The 17,589-nt window shown below is 34.4% G+C and overlaps 1 protein-coding gene across 1 annotated transcript in view; it reads left to right on the top strand.

Annotated features, from left to right (window-relative positions):
• Positions 1-17,311, top strand: part of CRY1 (cryptochrome circadian regulator 1) — a 28,906-nt gene extending 11,595 nt beyond the window's left edge. The window contains exons 2-13 of the mRNA XM_070947384.1: positions 5,994-6,102; positions 6,987-7,129; positions 9,553-9,737; positions 10,713-10,801; positions 12,246-12,386; positions 12,474-12,785; positions 13,656-13,807; positions 13,909-14,111; positions 14,613-14,720; positions 15,706-15,801; positions 16,692-16,766; positions 16,891-17,311. Coding sequence (XP_070803485.1) covers positions 5,994-6,102; positions 6,987-7,129; positions 9,553-9,737; positions 10,713-10,801; positions 12,246-12,386; positions 12,474-12,785; positions 13,656-13,807; positions 13,909-14,111; positions 14,613-14,720; positions 15,706-15,801; positions 16,692-16,766; positions 16,891-16,994 — 1,717 coding nt within the window. The 3' untranslated portion in view covers positions 16,995-17,311. The remainder of the gene's footprint in view (positions 1-5,993; positions 6,103-6,986; positions 7,130-9,552; positions 9,738-10,712; positions 10,802-12,245; positions 12,387-12,473; positions 12,786-13,655; positions 13,808-13,908; positions 14,112-14,612; positions 14,721-15,705; positions 15,802-16,691; positions 16,767-16,890) is intronic.
• The last annotated feature ends 278 nt before the right edge of the window (positions 17,312-17,589 follow it).

Here is a 17,589-nt window from a genome sequence, read left to right as displayed (position 1 = left end):
AGAGTGGTCCTGGAAGCCAGAGAGGGCAAAACCCTTTTTTTTTCTTACTTACCTCTTCAAAATCTTGATTATAATTAAAAAGTGCTTTCTGTGGAGGAGTTGAGTTTCCTAGGTTTAAACTATTTTGACAAAAAAAAAATGTAGTATTGCTTTGATTGTGCTGCTGACTTAAAAACATAATGCAGTTGAAACATGGCATTTCAAGAGCAGGATTAGAACTGTACATGTCTGGGTAGAATAGAATTTTAATTTAGATAATTTATACAGAGTAGGTTTACTCTTGCTAAGATTGATGCAAACTGGGAGGAAATTAACCTTTTATTCAGTTATTTGAAAATCAGTTATATATATGGTATATATTTTTCTTGCCCATATTTTCATAATTAAAAGTTATGTTGCAACTTAGTTGATTTTAAGAATCACTCTTTAATAATTCATAACCAGCCCTAAGAATTTTGCTTTGGGACAAAGCTTTCTACATACTGCACTTTCCTCCCCCCCCCAAAAAAAGATTTTTGTTTTATTGCATCTTGACTTATTGTAGTAAATGTAAATCTGTAACATTTAATTCATAGTTGTCCCATTTGTGATCTTTGAATCTCCTTGTTATTTAGCCACCAAAGTAAAAGAAGTAAAAATAGCTGCATCTATCATTGATAATTGTGGTGAAAATTTAGCGGTTCCCATTTTTGCTCTGTGAAAGGAGCCAGATTTTTCTTTCCACAATATATTTTAGTGAACTGAATATGTGTATTTCTGATGGTATATACTAGCACATGGCAAATCTCTTGGGCCTAAAATATTATCCAGCCCTATGTTAGGTTGACAGAGCAGAATTGTGTCAGAGAAGAGTTATTTAGAGATCCATGACCTTTTCTAGCTTTGAGAAGGTTTTGTTTTTAAAAGGATGCCTAGGTAGATGTTCCAATGTTAATGAGGTTTAGTTACAATCAGTATGTATCTTCATAGACATCTTCTATCTTTGTCCGTAGATATTAGAAGTATGTTGATTTTGATTACATGTTAGTGAGAATGGAGGAACAATGGATTTAAGCTTCACAATACATTTCTATCAGTAGTACAATAATTAATTTTACCTGTGTTATTTGGAATTTAAATTGGTTAAGCTTTAAAGATGCAGTTGTATGAAATACTGTAGACTAGTAAGTTTTTATTTACTTTCTAACATCTGATTTTCTTTAGAAGTGCAACCTGATCTCTTCAAAACACTGTGGTGATGAACTTGAAATTCAAGTTATGAAACTGTGTTGTAGCATGATCTCTAAAGTAGGTCATTGTGACGGGAGTAGTCCAAACAGCCTTGCCTGGTTGCTAGAGCAACGGCCTATTTAAAAAAACTTTCTTGTTGATTCATATTGAAGTAAGCCTTTAGAAATCATGTAAAAAAACTGGATAAGAGAGACACACCAAAGGTAATACTAGCAAATATTTATTAAACTCGCTGTCTTTCTCTAGAAAGTTTAAGGGACTTGAAAGATGAAATGTTATATCTTTATTTACAGTAGATGTTATCTTTCTTCGTGGACCAGTAAAAAGCATAGTTATGTGATACATGAAGAAAAATTATCATTATAACATAAATACTTGCTTTAGATAAGTAACTGTTCCTATCTTTGCCTATAATCTATAATTCCTTCTTTACATAATACAGGCAATCCTCGATTTACAACAGTTCATTTAGTGACCGTTCAAAGTTTGTATTTGTATTTGTATTTATTGAATTTGTATACCGCCCTACTCCCGAAGGACTCAGGGCGGTGAACAGCCATAAAAATAAAACATGGAAGTACAAAATTTAAAATAGAGATAAAACAAATTAAATAAATTTGGCTGAACCAAAGTTACTACAGCACTGAAAGAAATGACTTATGACTGTTTTTCACCATTACAACCTTTCCAGCATTCCCATGATCATGTGATCAAAATACAAATGCTTGGCAATTGATTCATACTTATGACCATTGCTATGTCCCGGGGCCATCTGATCACCTTTTCAGATTCTGACAAGCAAATTCAATGGGGAATGATCCTCTAGAACTGGTTCTGCTTCCCATAGGATCCATTTTTAATTTTTATTTTAAATTAATCATAAGTGCTTGTTTTCTTTTTGTAATTTAAAAATACTTTTCTATAGCAAAACAATGCTCATCCCTATGTAACAAATGAAGGGCTAATTTTTAAAACAGTACAGGTCAGTATCTAAAATTAAGGTTTCTCTGTGGCTCTCTCAGAGCCAGCACACTATATCCCAAAAACTTAGGTCTTTATTAGAATGCAAGTGCTTTCTAATATGGATTCTCTATCTGAAAAACCCGGTTAGGGATACATCATCATGTTCCTGAGTATGCTAGAAAAGCCAGTTTTGAATATTTACGGAAAATTCCTGGAAATGGCAGGGAAAAAACCCTAAGAAGCGTAATTCATTTGTTGCATTTGAATCAGCATATATACATTTGAAAATGTTATCAAACCTGTATAACTATAATGTTGAACTAGTACGTCCTTTGATAGTTAATCATGGAAAAGTTTTATAGGTCTTCATATAGATTCTGGTTACTTATCTTCAAATGATTTACAATTACCAGTTTTTTTCTCACACTTGGTTTAAAGCAGGTGTGTCAAACTGGCGACCCACGGGCCAGATGTGTCACGCGTAAGCCATGCCCACCCCAGCTCCGCAATTGTGGAAAATGTCACGAAATATCGCATGACGGCAACGTGATGCCACAGATTTGGCACCCATGGTTTAAAGCATTGGCTCATGGTGTTTGGCCAGAACTACTGCTACACAATAGTTGTAAAGATAGACTATAATATTTTCTTCATAGCTGTCACTTCTCTTTCAAAAGTTTTCTGTGCTCAAGATTTGTGGAATGGGGGAAAATAATTGTTCTAGACACTTTAAGAAACTTCAAGTGAAATTCTTTAATACAGTCATTAAATTATAATCAGAAACTTTACATTTGTGAATCAACAGATTTAAAGTACAGCTAAAATTCCAATCATACATACTGTATTCAGCTACAAGATGTTCCTGGCTCTTCAAATATTCCAATCCTTACAAAGTGACTGTTGTCTTTATTTTGGCCACTATTATATTTTCAAATGAATGATGTTATTAACACCTTGAAAAAAATAAAGAGAAAATAAAGTTTGGGAAATTAAACTTTTTATAGTGCTTAAAACACAGTAGTTTTCTGGAATTTTTTTTACTATCCTCTGAACTTTTGAATTGCATCTTAGTTCAGGCAGAGGGATAATTAGGGCCAGTTATGTATTTCATTATATAGAGCTGTTCGATTCCTGTCATCATAGTAAAGGTATTGCCACGCAGATTTTATTTTTTTGGAATAGTTTTATTAAAGTTTACAAATACAAAGATAAAAAAAAACTAATGCAAACTAAAGAAAATACAAAAAATAAAGGAAAAAATAAAATTAATAGAAAAAATAAAAAAGAAGAAAAAGATTCAGGTAATCCTCAATTTACAACCATTCATTTAGTGACCATTTGAAATTACTGAAAAAAGTGACTTATGGCCATTTTTCATCACAGCATCCCCATGATGTGATCAAAATTTGGACGCTTTGGCAACTGGTTCATATTTATGATGATTGCTGTGTCATTTGATCACCTTTTGAAACCTTCTGACAAGGAAAGTCAATGGGAAAGCCAGAGTCACTTAACCGGGTTACTGACTTAACTGCAGTGATTCACTTAACAACTGTGGCATGAAAGGTCATAAAATGGGACAAAACTCACTTAACAACTGTCTTGCTTAGCAACAGAAATTTGGGGCTCAATTGTGGTAGTAAATTGAGCGCATGTGTATAGAAAATGATTGTTATACACAATGTAAAATGACACCTTCTCTATTGCTTCAATTAAAAAACCCACTTCCCATGTCTCGCCCCTTACCAATAATCAAATTGCAAAAAAGACATCATTTAGTTGTAATTAGCAAAAGTCTGTTAAGAGTTACTAAAAACATTAACATATTTTAATATTAATTAAAAACTTCGATTTTATAATCCAAAATTATTACTCATGCTAAAAAAACAAAAGAAATCTCTCTCCACTTATAACATATCTTTAAAGCCTCCTCATTCAGTTCTAGTAAAAAGAAAACCTTACAAAATATATATTTTAACTTGATCAAACAGGTTCACTTTATAAACCTTTTTAGTTTTTAAAAGCTTGATCTTTAATCCCATCAACATCAAGTAATGTTCCACAAGTTGCTTTCTTACCATTTTCTTTCCGTGCTTCTTTCAGAAACAGCTTGAGTACTGTAATTCTTCTTTTGTCTCTTCCTAAGGTTTCCTTGATTTCATGCATTCCTTTTATGTCATCTTTCATTATTAAGACTTCAATTGGTTTCATTTATAAATCTATTTTGGCATCGTTCACCATATTACTCTTATACTCTGGCATTTTAAAACCCACTTTCAGAACAGCAGCATCTTTTTCCATTTCACTTTTGTAATCCAGATTTTTTTAAAACTCCAAATCCACATTCAAATCAGTTTTAGTCTCTGTTTTATGCAATAGAATCTGTTGTTCTTCTATTTCCTTTGCCATCTTTCTTGTAAGTAACTTCTTGTATGTAACTTTTGAGTATATTATTCCCAAACAGCCTTAATGTATTCTGTAGTCAAATAGTGTTACTTTTTTTCTACTTTTGTGCTCTCCTTTAATTTCCTTCTAATTATCTGTTCATATTCCAATCAACAAAACTTTTTTGGGGGGAGGGGAGAGAACAGTTTTCTTAATAATTTTAAAGACTTCATATATTGTTTTATAAATCTCACAGGTAATATTTTCAAGCCCATCTAGCCCCTTAATTTTCCAGGATCCACATTCTGGTCCATCCTTTTGCTGTTTTCTAAAAAATAAAGCTTTTCTTTTTAATCCTTACACTAACACTGGAGCTATTTAGGCTAATGACAACTCCTGCAGAATTTACCAAACGTATGACTATAAATTCCTATTATATATAATCAGCTTCTTGGGTCTGTTTGGCAGTACCTTCCATAGGCATACTTCCATTTCTAGCTTAAATCTATTGCAATTCATGGATGTCCAACAATCAGAGTATATTCTCAATCTCAAGGCTTCAGCAATGGCAGTGGCAGCTTTTGCTCATTTTCAGATGCCAACTACAATATTGGTTCATGAGAAATTAAGGTGGTATTCTTGGTACTGGATAAATAGTTTCTTCTTCAAACTACTTAGTCTGGGAGATAAATCAACAGAACCTTTTTTTTTTTGCTATCTGACAATCCACCTAGAGGTTGACCATGGATGCCTCCATGATCAGATTGGAATTCCTTGCAGGGATTTTAGGTTTCTAAAGCTCTGGTAAACAACCTGTTACTGAGGTGGGGCAGGGGTGGTGGTTCAAGATCAGCAGCACAGGAGTATTTAACATTTTAAGAGACTGCTGTTGCCTTTTTCTTTAAAGATTTTTTTTTACATGATAGCCAGTGTTTGCTACGTGTAACCCTTTAGAACCAGTAATTTTGTACAATAGCAGTTTAAAGTCACTTTAATACAGATACATGATACAGTATTAGTATACAGTAAGAAATTTCCAATTAACTTTTTATTTTTATTTTTTAAAGGATAATATTGAATTGTAAGAGTTTCTATAATGGGTTTTCATATACATTGACCTGAAATAGCTGTACATCATTATCAAAGTTTGCACACTCTTTCAGTTGTAGTCCTCTATTTGTATAACAGCAGCATTATTACATAATCTCTGACAGTGTCTGTAAGGATTTTTGAATATACCATGGAAGCTACATACACACACTTACACCACAATATATTTTTGTGTGATGGCTGTAATCTTTAGAACCAAGATAATATATTATGATTGGTTATAACTCTTTCTGCACAAATCTTGCCTTTGCAGCAAACATTTTTTAAAAAAAAAACATATTTCCTTCATGTCTTCCTCCTTTCAGATTTCTCCTTCAGTGTCTTGAGGACTTGGATGCCAACTTACGAAAACTAAACTCTCGTTTATTTGTGATTAGAGGACAGCCTGCAGATGTATTTCCCAGGCTTTTCAAGGTAAATTTGGATTATTTGAAGATGATTTGAAGCAAGTACAAAAGTATTTAAACTTACTTGAATACTATGATTATACTTAAAAGTAATATGTATAATATTTATTGGCCATATTAATGGGCATAATTTGGCTAAGATTTGCATCACAACATTGGGATTTAAAAGTAAAAACCTATTCAGATTGCTTACTTTTTAATTTTTTTGTCTTACTGTTTCATATTATAATGTGGTTAGATATATTAGATATAAATATTTACCATCTGTAAATTGCACTGATGCAATCATCTATAAAGATGAAGGAAACATCTAAACTTATAGTACCTTGTTGCAACAATGTATATTCCTGAGGCTTTTTGTTCTAACTTCATTCTTTCAGCTTGTTATCTCTTGGTAAAATCTATTCGAATTAAGACAAAAATAACATACTGTAAGAGCACACACCTGAGAGAAGGAATGGCTTAATTGCATATAATCCAGCTTTATGAATATAGACATTTTAAGAAGGGAGTAATAAAAATGTAGTTTGGAATCTCAGGGAGATCCTATATTGATACTGAATTATGAATGGTAAAGTCTGTTCAGTTCTAGGAAAGTGGGGCTAAAGCTCTCTAAGGGTTTTCAAATCACTGTATAATTTAATGTAATATTCATTTTATTGGCCCAGTTCTGTTATATTTGAAAAAGGAGGGCTAAGGTCTTCGCTCCAGCTTGCTTAAAACCTCCTGTAGCAGAATTCTTGGCTTGTACACAGAGAATATTTTTTTTCTGCATTTGCTATTGAATATAGTCATTTATTTTTATGCATTCTGGGCATTTATTATTCTTTCTTGTTCCTTGACCTGGGACAATTGCAGTTTTAAAAATCACATTATTATTTGAAATTATAGGAATGGAATATTTCAAAACTTTCTATTGAATATGACTCTGAACCATTTGGAAAGGAGAGAGATGCAGCAATTAAGAAATTGGCCACTGAAGCAGGATTGGAAGTCATTGTACGGATATCGCATACCTTATATGACTTAGACAAGTAAGATACTAATTTCTTAAGTGTAAAAGAGAAAAATAATGTTTTATTTAGTATAAATAGATACTGATTCTGATAGAGGATAGAAAATAATTTTCAGTCAACATTTTTTATTACAGTATTTTCCTGTAATATATCAATTTTGCATAATGGATGGTTTTGCAGTTTAGCAGTTTAGCACTATGAAACATTTATATTTACATACAAAACTTGTATACTGCTGATTTCAACAAATTGACTCATGGCACTTTACAGTAAAAACATAAAACATCCATGATAAAGATCATTAAAATATCCATAGTAACAGGACTCAGACAAATGTAACATTAAAATGGTCATGATAGGTTTAAAAATAAAAATATTTTAAACATTGGAGATGTGAAACCATAGCAGACAATTTGGTGATATTTGTACAATAGGGAAAATCCCTATGGAAAAGCTGTCTTTAATTGTTCCTTGACTGTTATCAAAGAGGAGGCAAGCCTGAAGTCAGCAGGGAAGCTGTTTCAAAGAACTGACACTGAATAGGAAAGCAACACCTCCTGGTAACAGCCAACCAAATTAGGTTATCAGCAGGAGCTTCTTTCAGTGCAGTCTTGCTGTTCAGGACAATTCTGACTGGACAATGTAGCCCTGGATATATCTAGATGCCAAGCTGCGAGAGACTTCATAAGTTAAAATCAGTACTTTACAGGTAATAATTGTCAAGAATAACTGGATTCAAAGAAGGTCTCCAGAAAAGGCTGCATACAGCTTCTTTTGAGGCTGTTGGAAAAAAACCCTTTCGAGAAATTTTGATCAGCTTTCAGATCCAGTCAGTCATTCCCCCCCCCCCCAAGTCACGTCTAAAAAGATTGATGGAGATCATACTAGAAAGCACCCTATATTTCCTTGGAATTCACTGGCTGGACGAAATCCTAGATAATACAGTCAGATGCCCCTGTTATCAATTGAACTCTGTTAATGAGGAGTCAAGACAGAGACAGTTAACTGTCAGTAAAATCCTATGTAAATTGATCACAACAGCTAAAGTAGGAACATTTGGGGACAATCTCATCCTCATCTAAATCAATTTTCAACTGCTCTGAAAGGAATGTGAGGTTAAAAGTGTCTGTGCCAGACCCAAGATTTATGAAGGCCATGAATTCATGGATTCTTGTGTTCCCCAGGATATAAATATCTGTCCCCTCCCCCAAACTAAAAGGTGTCAGGTTTATCATTTTAGTCCTGAAATCACTTCCAAGAGTCTAGAAAGGGATTCCATTTGGCAACCAGGTACACTGGTAGAACTTCCAGTTTGTCTCTGTGGCCCAGTTTAAGATACAGGCATTTACACCCCAAAATTTCCAGAGCAGATCCTTGGCCCTGTACAAGTATGACGTCTTTAAGCATGAATACACCCCTCTCTACTTGGTATTGAGCTGGCTTTAGACAATTAGAAGTGGAGATTACTACTAATTTAGTGGTCATCTATGTCCTGGAATAGTTTATTCAACCTTACCTGTCATATCTCCCTTCTTCCAACAAAAGTGGGAAATGTATGCTAATCACTTCCTCTCCAATACTCATCTATCCCCTCCCTGACCACTATCTTTCAATTCACTTGTACCCATCATCAAAGCAATACTTTGTGGGTAAGATGGGCAACCAATACATTTGATGGATGGATGGATGGATGGGTGGGTGGGTAGGTAGGTAGGTAGGTAGGTAGGTAGGTAGGTAGATAGATAGATGATAGATAGATAGATAGATAGATAGATAGATAGATAGATACAATTCAACTAGGAAAACAATTTCCTTAGCAGTTGGCACTTGGGCAATTCAAAGGGAATTTTAAATCAAATACTGACACCATCACCTAAGCTCTCCTTTTCCTGGAAGCTTCTTTCTCCTCTGTCTGTTTAAAAACAACATGAAACCCTATGGACAGCTCATCCCCATCTAGACCGATCACCTTTGGCTGTTCTGTTACTTTGGTTGTTGAAATGTCAGACATGAAAAGTTAATGATTTCTGTACCAGTCATATTTGGACACTGGTTTCCTGATAGTTGTTTTTTTTTATATTGAATTGTCATATGTTAAAGTATTTGTAAATTATAATATTTGTCAATGGTTTAGATTCATTTTTAGTAATTTCTTTGTAACCAATTGTTAAGTAACCTTTCCAGTGATCTGTTCATTCATTTGCAGAATAACCAAATTGTCATTGATCCTTTTATTAATTATTTGTATTAGGATGATTGGATTTACTGTATTAATTCTGCCCCTGAGCCTTTTCTATATTTCTAATGAGAAATTACTAACTTTATTCATAATATGAAGCAAATGTCATAACATAATATAGGTAAGAAATGTACTGTAGGGTTCCATAATAAACAAAAAATGTTTCTAAAATTATAAACTGGCATTGATTTCTTTGATGTAGAATTATAGAATTAAATGGAGGCCAGCCACCTCTTACTTATAAGAGATTCCAAACTCTAATAAGTAGAATGGAACCATTGGAGATGCCTGTGGAAACTATCACTGCAGAAGCCATGTCAAAATGTGCCACCCCAGTTTCTGACGATCATGATGAGAAATACGGAGTTCCATCACTTGAAGAACTAGGTAAACCAAGATATATCATCCCCATTCCTTGAGCATTATTAAAAAATATGTGGTCATAAGTAGGAGACTCTGCTTAGTTTGCATATAGAAGATAGTAAGATCTAATAGAAGGATCTGGATGATGATAAAGGCAGTTCTCAAATTACAATCACAATTGAGCCCCCAAATTTCTATTGCTAAGCAAGACAGTTCTTAAGTGGGTTTTTCCCCATTTTACAACTTTTCTTGACACACTTGGGTGAATCACTGCAGTTGTTAAGTTAGTAATATGGTTAAGTGAATCTGGGTTCCCAATTGACTTCACTTGTTAGAAAGTTGCAAAAGGTGATCACATGATCCGGGACATTGCAACAATCATGAATAAATGCCAGTTGCCTAGTGTATTGATCATGTCACCACAGGGATGCTGGAAAAACCATCATAAGTCACGTTTGACAGTACCATTGTAACTTCGAACGGTCACTAAATGAATGGTTGTAAGTTGAGGACTACCTGATCTTGTCATTTAAAATGTTGCTTTAAAACTCTATAAGAAACTGATAACTATTAATGATTGCTTTCTGGATAGGGATTATTCTAGAATACGTATGTAACATAATTCAGTAGAGTTTCCAAATAACCATATAGTTCATTGAAAATGTTTGCTTTATTGTGAGGAAAAAAAGAGCAAGTTCCTTATTGTTAAATTTTGAAGACTTGCTCCTAGATTGGGTGTTGATAACTCATCATGGATTTATAATAGTTGACAGATTTCAGTATATTTGTCACTGCACTGAGGAGCAATAAATTATTTAAATACTAATTCAATATTCAATAATTATTCAAATTCATCAAAACCTGCAAATTTAGCATTGGGTCAGTTCAGTGTTTTGAAAATATGTGTAACAATTGTTTAACATAACAAAGTTTTATAATTTATACAGATTGGCTAATAATATTTGACTAATATATTTTATTTTGGTTTCTGTACTATAGGTTTTGATACAGATGGATTACCTTCCGCCGTTTGGCCAGGAGGAGAAACAGAAGCACTCACGAGATTGGAAAGACATTTGGAAAGAAAGGTACATTGTTCACCTTTGTTGTTTGCTATGTATAAGGAGAATCCTTGACTGATGAGCACAGTTGAGACTGGAGTATCAGTCATAAGTTGTTCTGGTTGGTTAAGTGAGATGCCCAATGACCACTTCATTCAACAACCACAGTCCTGGCATTCATAGTTGCAATCATTAAATGGAGCACAAGGAGCACAAGGGTTCTTCAGTTAGTGAAGAGTGTGTCCTGCAATACAATTCAAAGTCACAGCCGCCTCAGCCCTGCCTTGTAGTGTGGCACTCATCAGCAGAACTTTCAGGCCTAGGCCTGAAGTAGAGCTGCCAGCTGGCTGCCAATGCTCCAGGCCTTGACTACAGCCCTAGCACCGCCCCTAACAATAGAAGTGGCTCCAAGGCGGCTTGGACCTGGTTGTGACTAAGAGCTGCATTGGATAAGCTGTGCGGGCCTCTCAACATCAGGAAAAAACTGCCTGAAGGCAAATGGCATGTGACAGGTTCCTGGGAATGCTGGGCAATGGGAGCAATTGTGCTGTTTCCCAAGGCGTTCACATCTTAGAAATCAGTGCGAAGCAGCATTTCTGACTGGCAGTGGTGATGGCTACTGACTAAGATTGTTAAAAGCTTCAGGCCCAGGCCAGCTCTGTGGCTGAGTGCTGTTGTGCAGGATGCCCCAGATGCTGGGGATTATAGGCAGGTAGTGGTTATAAGGGCAGGCACACTGCCCGGGGGGCTGGGGTACGTCAATGTTTATAACTCTGGGTACAGGTCATAACTCCCTTTGTTCAGTGCCAAAATTTCGATCATTGAACTTCAATCATGAGAACTAAATATAGTTCGTTACTTTATTGAGGCATGAAAAAAATTGAGCCAGTGCTAGTAAAATGAACTTGGAGAGTGCTACCTTCTATGTGCTTGTTGTCAAGGATTGAAATACTGTAGTTTTTATTGAGAAATAATTCTGAATGCTTTAATACTTTATTAGCTGTAATTTTACATATCAACTATACAGTTAACATTTTTATATTATATAGGCCCTTGCAATCCCACCTATCCATCCTTTGTACCCCTTGTGCTTTTAAATCAACATAGAGTATTAAACAGAAAATTTGGGATATAAATCCCTGAAGACACAGAAGCTGTACTTCACACTATCTGTAGACTAAGCATCACTATAACAATTTTATTTCCATAAAGTAGTTTTCTAGTCTTGTGTTCAAATGCTGGAGAAGTGAAGTGCTGCAATGTAAATTTACTAAACATCCTCAATATAGGATAAATAGTAAGACCTCATGTGTAAATGAATTAAAAATGATATGCATAAGTAATTCTCAGATTTTGAGAAGCTGATACATAGCCGTTGCAAGCTTGGTTTTTAAAATGCTGTTAAGAAACATATATCAACAAATAATAAATATAAATGCCCCCTCCCCTTTTTTTTAATTTTCTTTTTAAGGCTTGGGTTGCAAACTTTGAACGACCTCGAATGAATGCAAATTCCCTTCTTGCAAGTCCAACAGGACTTAGTCCTTATCTGCGTTTTGGCTGTTTATCTTGCCGTCTATTTTACTTCAAATTAACAGATTTGTACAAAAAGGTATGAATTGACCACCTGGATTTGTCTGCATGTATTGAAGACATGTATTTAAAAAATGAGTTTTTAATCATATCTTACGATTTGCAGGTGAAGAAGAACAGCTTTCCTCCTCTTTCCCTCTATGGCCAGTTGTTGTGGCGTGAATTCTTTTACACAGCAGCAACTAATAATCCACGATTTGATAAAATGGAAGGCAACCCCATATGTGTGCAGATTCCTTGGGACAAAAATCCGGAGGCTTTGGCCAAGTGGGCAGAGGGTCGGACAGGGTTCCCTTGGATTGATGCTATTATGACCCAGCTGCGTCAGGAAGGCTGGATTCATCATCTTGCCAGACATGCTGTGGCATGCTTCTTAACACGGGGTGATCTGTGGATTAGCTGGGAGGAAGGAATGAAGGTACAATTTTCTTCCATTTAACACATTTTGATATTGTCCTTAAGATTTGACATTCCAGTTTATTTCTAAATAATGTTAAGAAAAGTTGTATTGCATACCCAGTTTGTGGTTGATTCTTCTGCAGAACATGATGTATGTAAATCTTTTTATTATTAAAGTCTTGACATATTTGCTTCTTTATTAAAAAAAAAACAACAACCCCTACCATCCTTTACATTGTAGCCTCTTGGACTGAGCTGTGAGAAAATATAGTTTTGGAGTATGCTGCAAGTGTAGTTAATGCAGAACCAGTGGGGTAAATGCACATAACTGCTGTCACCATTATAAATGTTATATAATATAAAGTAATTTAGCTCAGTAGCAACACCTAGTGGTAAGTCAACACTTTATGCATTATAATGTGCATTCAGAATGTTTCCTTGTTTTCTCTCATCAGTCCCACACTCACTCTTCTTTCTTTAACACATTAAAACATGTATGAGAAGTGTTAGATAGAATACAAACAGGCTGATCTCAGGGATTAGATTGTCCTGTAGTACTGTGACTAATTGTTTATGCTAGTGGTTTTAAATATCATTCTGTTTCCAGCGGTCTATTTGCATTATGAGTTTTCATAAATATGTAAGCTACCTTGAGCCCTTTCTGCAGATAAATGAGTTGTCTGCTGACTTTGCACATTTCAAAAGTTTACTGTATAGAGTACATATTTCTTCTCAGCTTTCTCCTTATGTGCTTAGATATGGACATTTTAAAAGCCAGCATGCCAACAAATTGCTACTTGAAACTATTTCGGAGGGGGGAGAAAGAGTAAATACAGGGTTACATTAATTCAGTGGTTTTGATGTGGGTTTTTTTTTTTTTTTTTGGTAGGTATTTGAAGAATTGCTTCTTGACGCAGACTGGAGTGTGAATGCAGGCAGTTGGATGTGGCTGTCTTGTAGCTCATTTTTCCAGCAATTTTTCCACTGTTACTGTCCTGTGGGTTTTGGCAGGAGAACTGATCCTAATGGGGACTACATCAGGTAAAGAACCATTATCAGTTTAAAGTGAAACATTATACTGGGATTATTATGATGAACCATAAAAATGATAGAAAATTTCTTTTCTTTTTTTTTTAATTAAGACGTTATCTACCTATACTCAGAGGTTTTCCTGCAAAGTATATATATGATCCTTGGAATGCCCCTGAGGGAGTCCAGAAAGCTGCAAAATGTATAATAGGAGTAAATTACCCCAAGCCGATGGTAAATCATGCTGAGGCGAGTCGATTGAATATTGAAAGGATGAAACAAATCTACCAACAATTATCCCGATACAGAGGATTGGGTATGATGGAAAGCTTTGGTTTCACTTTTTACTTTCATGACTTTTGGCCTGAAAGTCTTACTTAATTGTTGAAATCATGGTTTAATATTTATAATTGACTGACTGAAGAATGAAAAGTTATTTCTCTTGCACTTTTTTCTAATTTCACCTTTTTAAAAGTTGTAACTTTTAACATTAATGAAGGGCTAATATATTAATAATAAGATCACATAAGCTCTGGTCCTTTCAGGGTCAAAACTCTGCAAAAAAAAAGCATTGCCTTTTTATTTTAGAAACACAGTTAATTTATTTAGGGAGAATTTTCTATATTTTCATGTTAAGGATCGGTTTATTTGTGGGATTGTTGTCTTCATCTTTCTGAGTGACAGTTCCAACATTATTGATATTTAATTTAAAATATAGTCTGTGTTTGCATGGGATTGATTCTTTAAAAATAATGCTCTAATTCTTGTTGAGAAAATTAACTCAGTTTTTGAGGCCACTGCATTTTATTTTGATTAGGTCTCCTTGCTTCAGTGCCTTCTAATGGAAATGGAAACGGAAATGGAAATGGTGGCCTAATGGGATATTCTTCAAGCGAAAATCTCTCTGGTTGTGTTGGTACAAGTGGTAAGTTACTCCTATGTATGAAAAACTAAGAAGCATAAATAGCAATTTATTTGACTATCTACCAACATAATAATAAGCCAAAGATGAGTGATGTTTTTTTTAAGGAGAGGACAAGGAGAGGCCTCCTTAAAAGGTCCTAGGAATGGCTTCTCTTGCAATGAGGAATTTATCACTGCATGAACTCACCTGATGGTCACCGTCTTGGAGGCTTTCACCAGCTGAAGGGAAAAGGGTTTAATTGTTTGACAGTGTATGTTTTCTGGTGCTGTGTTCAAATAACGCTGCCTCTTCTGTCCTGAGCACATTGTTCCAGAAGTCCTAGTGTTTATCTGGATGTTAATGAGCAAAGTTAGGTTCTTGCCCTGATGTTCTTTCTGGACATCAAATGTTTCCTCCTGGCACAATTCCTTTCTAATGATAGATCCATATACTTTGACATCAATCATGAGAGCTATCCTTAGGTCATGTGATAAAATTCTGACGTCAGGGATTTTTTCCAGCAATTTCCATTTTTCTCTTAGGCTGAACTTGCTGGGATGGGCTGGACAGGTTGGCAGTTGTTTGAAATCTTCTTCACTTGTAGATAATCTGGACAATGGATTGATGTCCAAATGATTAGCCATCTTTTTAAATCCCTTCCCAGAATCATAGGCATCTTAAACCATCTTTATGCAGGCCTCAGGGAGCTCTTTCAATCCAGGCATATTTGTGATGCCGCCAGCCAACTAAATATGTAATAACACAGGAACCTCCCAGATCCTCTCTAACAATATGGTAAACATTTGCATCTGATCTGGTACACCTGTTTTTAATTATAGGTATTTGAGGTAGTGATAAATGTAGGGGTATACTTACTTTTTCCACATATTAAATTTTCATTTAGATTTATTTATATTATACAATATAAATTGTGCATGATATTAAATACATCCCTTTTGTGTAATTCTATAAATCCTGAAAACAATATAGATTTGCTTTCTTTCAGGCACTCAAATGGGAACCAGTGAAGGACATACAGGGAATGTTCAATCATGTACCCATGGAGAGACTCATAAAGGAACAAGTGGAATTCACCAGCAAGGTGGGATAACTCAAAACTGCATTCACTATTCCTTCACTCTTAAATAATAATGTGTGATATTCAAATTCCCTTGTCAAATCAAGATATATTGATTTCAGCAATGTAGCTTCTGCATAAGCATGTTTAAGAATAGTAAGTAAAAATAGGAATTGCTCTGGGGAAACCATTATATTACTAGTATAGACTAAGCAACTATATACCTAAAACAGTAAAGTCTAACTGATCTCCAAGGAAGTGAGGTAGGCATGACAACAACTCTTTACTATGAAGACTTCTAAATGGATCCCAAATGAAGGAGTTATGGAAGAAGTGGTTAGGCAGTTTAATTAATTTAATTAATTAATTGCTCTTCATTGTTTTATGGTAGCCAAGAGTAATGTTTACTAGGTAACTGAATCATTCAAAGAGGTACTTGTTTTAAAATATAGAAACAGTATCCAAATAGTAGTGCTTAGTACACTGTGATTTTTATACTAGGATTTACTTATTTTCTGTAGAGGATATGTTATAAATGAAGTAAAAACTGAGTTTAAGAATATAAAGTGGGAACCTTTGTTTTCTAACAATATTAAATAAAGATACAGAATGGGGCATTATTGAGCAAGGGGGAAAATTGTAATGAATATCTTATGGGTGCTCTTTCAGATAATTTTTGCTTATGATTAGGGATAAGTTAGATTTCACATTCAAAGACATAATTTGAGAATGGTATTTGTTTGTGACAGAAAATGTGACTTCTAATAAATTCAGTACAATATTTCAAACTATGACAGAAAAATTAGTAATACTATAAATATTACTTATTTATACTTATTAAAACTATGGGGGGAAAGTTTAATGTTGATTTCTAAAAAAATTTGTTCAGAAATTAATACACTTTTTAAAAATAGGTTATGCTCAAGGAAACAGCAGAATTTTACATTATGCTCATGGGGACAGTAAAAAAACACACTTAGTGCAACAAGGTATGGTTTCTGTACATTTATGATTTTGAGTTAATCAAATTTAAATCAAATTCAATTTTCAATCAAATTGAAAGTCAAATACAACATTAAAGAATATGTTTGTTTTCAATTGTCTTCAATCTAGGAAGAACATCATTTAACATTGGAGTGTGCACTGGGAAGCGGCCAAATCCAGAAGAAGGAATTCAAAGTATTGGTCCAAAAGTCCAGCGACAGAGCAGTAATTAATGGGTAAAACTGAATAGTGAAGAAAATGATTGATAAACTACATTCTAGTCTCACAAAGAGGAAACTAAGCGTGCCTGCTGCATATTTCGGGAGCATAACTTTCTTGGAAGAAGTGGACCAAACACCATTGCATCTAAAATCCTATTTGGCAGTGGCCAAGAACTCCCTGTCATTAATTTCATACTTTGAGCAGTCATAATATTATCCTGAGTGTATTGTCATTTAATTACACCTAGTTTCTATTTTTCCATTAAATTGTGAATTAATGTGGTTTTATTTCTTTGAATTTGCTGAGAGATAAAAATATTCACTTGAAACCCACTAGTCATTTGTGTATCATCTTGGGTAATGGGCAGTATTTATTTTTTCTTGAAATTAGTTAATTTTTATGCATCCCAATTTATTTTTATAGTGGGAAGTTTAAAAAAGAAATTTCATCTGTTGTCATTTTCTACAGATGACACTTTTCTCTAAGCAGTTTAATATTTTTCAATTTTATATTCATTTTTTTCCCCTTTTTCTTAAAATAGACTATCTAGATGCATTCAGGCTAATGTATATGTAGCACATGGATTTACCCATGTAACTTGGAATA

Source organism: Pituophis catenifer, unplaced genomic scaffold (assembly GCF_029215685.1).
Source record: "Pituophis catenifer annectens isolate HBS135680 unplaced genomic scaffold, rPitCat1.0.hap2 SCAF_7, whole genome shotgun sequence".
Classification (NCBI taxonomy): Eukaryota; Metazoa; Chordata; class Lepidosauria; order Squamata; family Colubridae; genus Pituophis; species Pituophis catenifer.
This window is presented reverse-complemented; position numbering and strand designations above follow the sequence as displayed.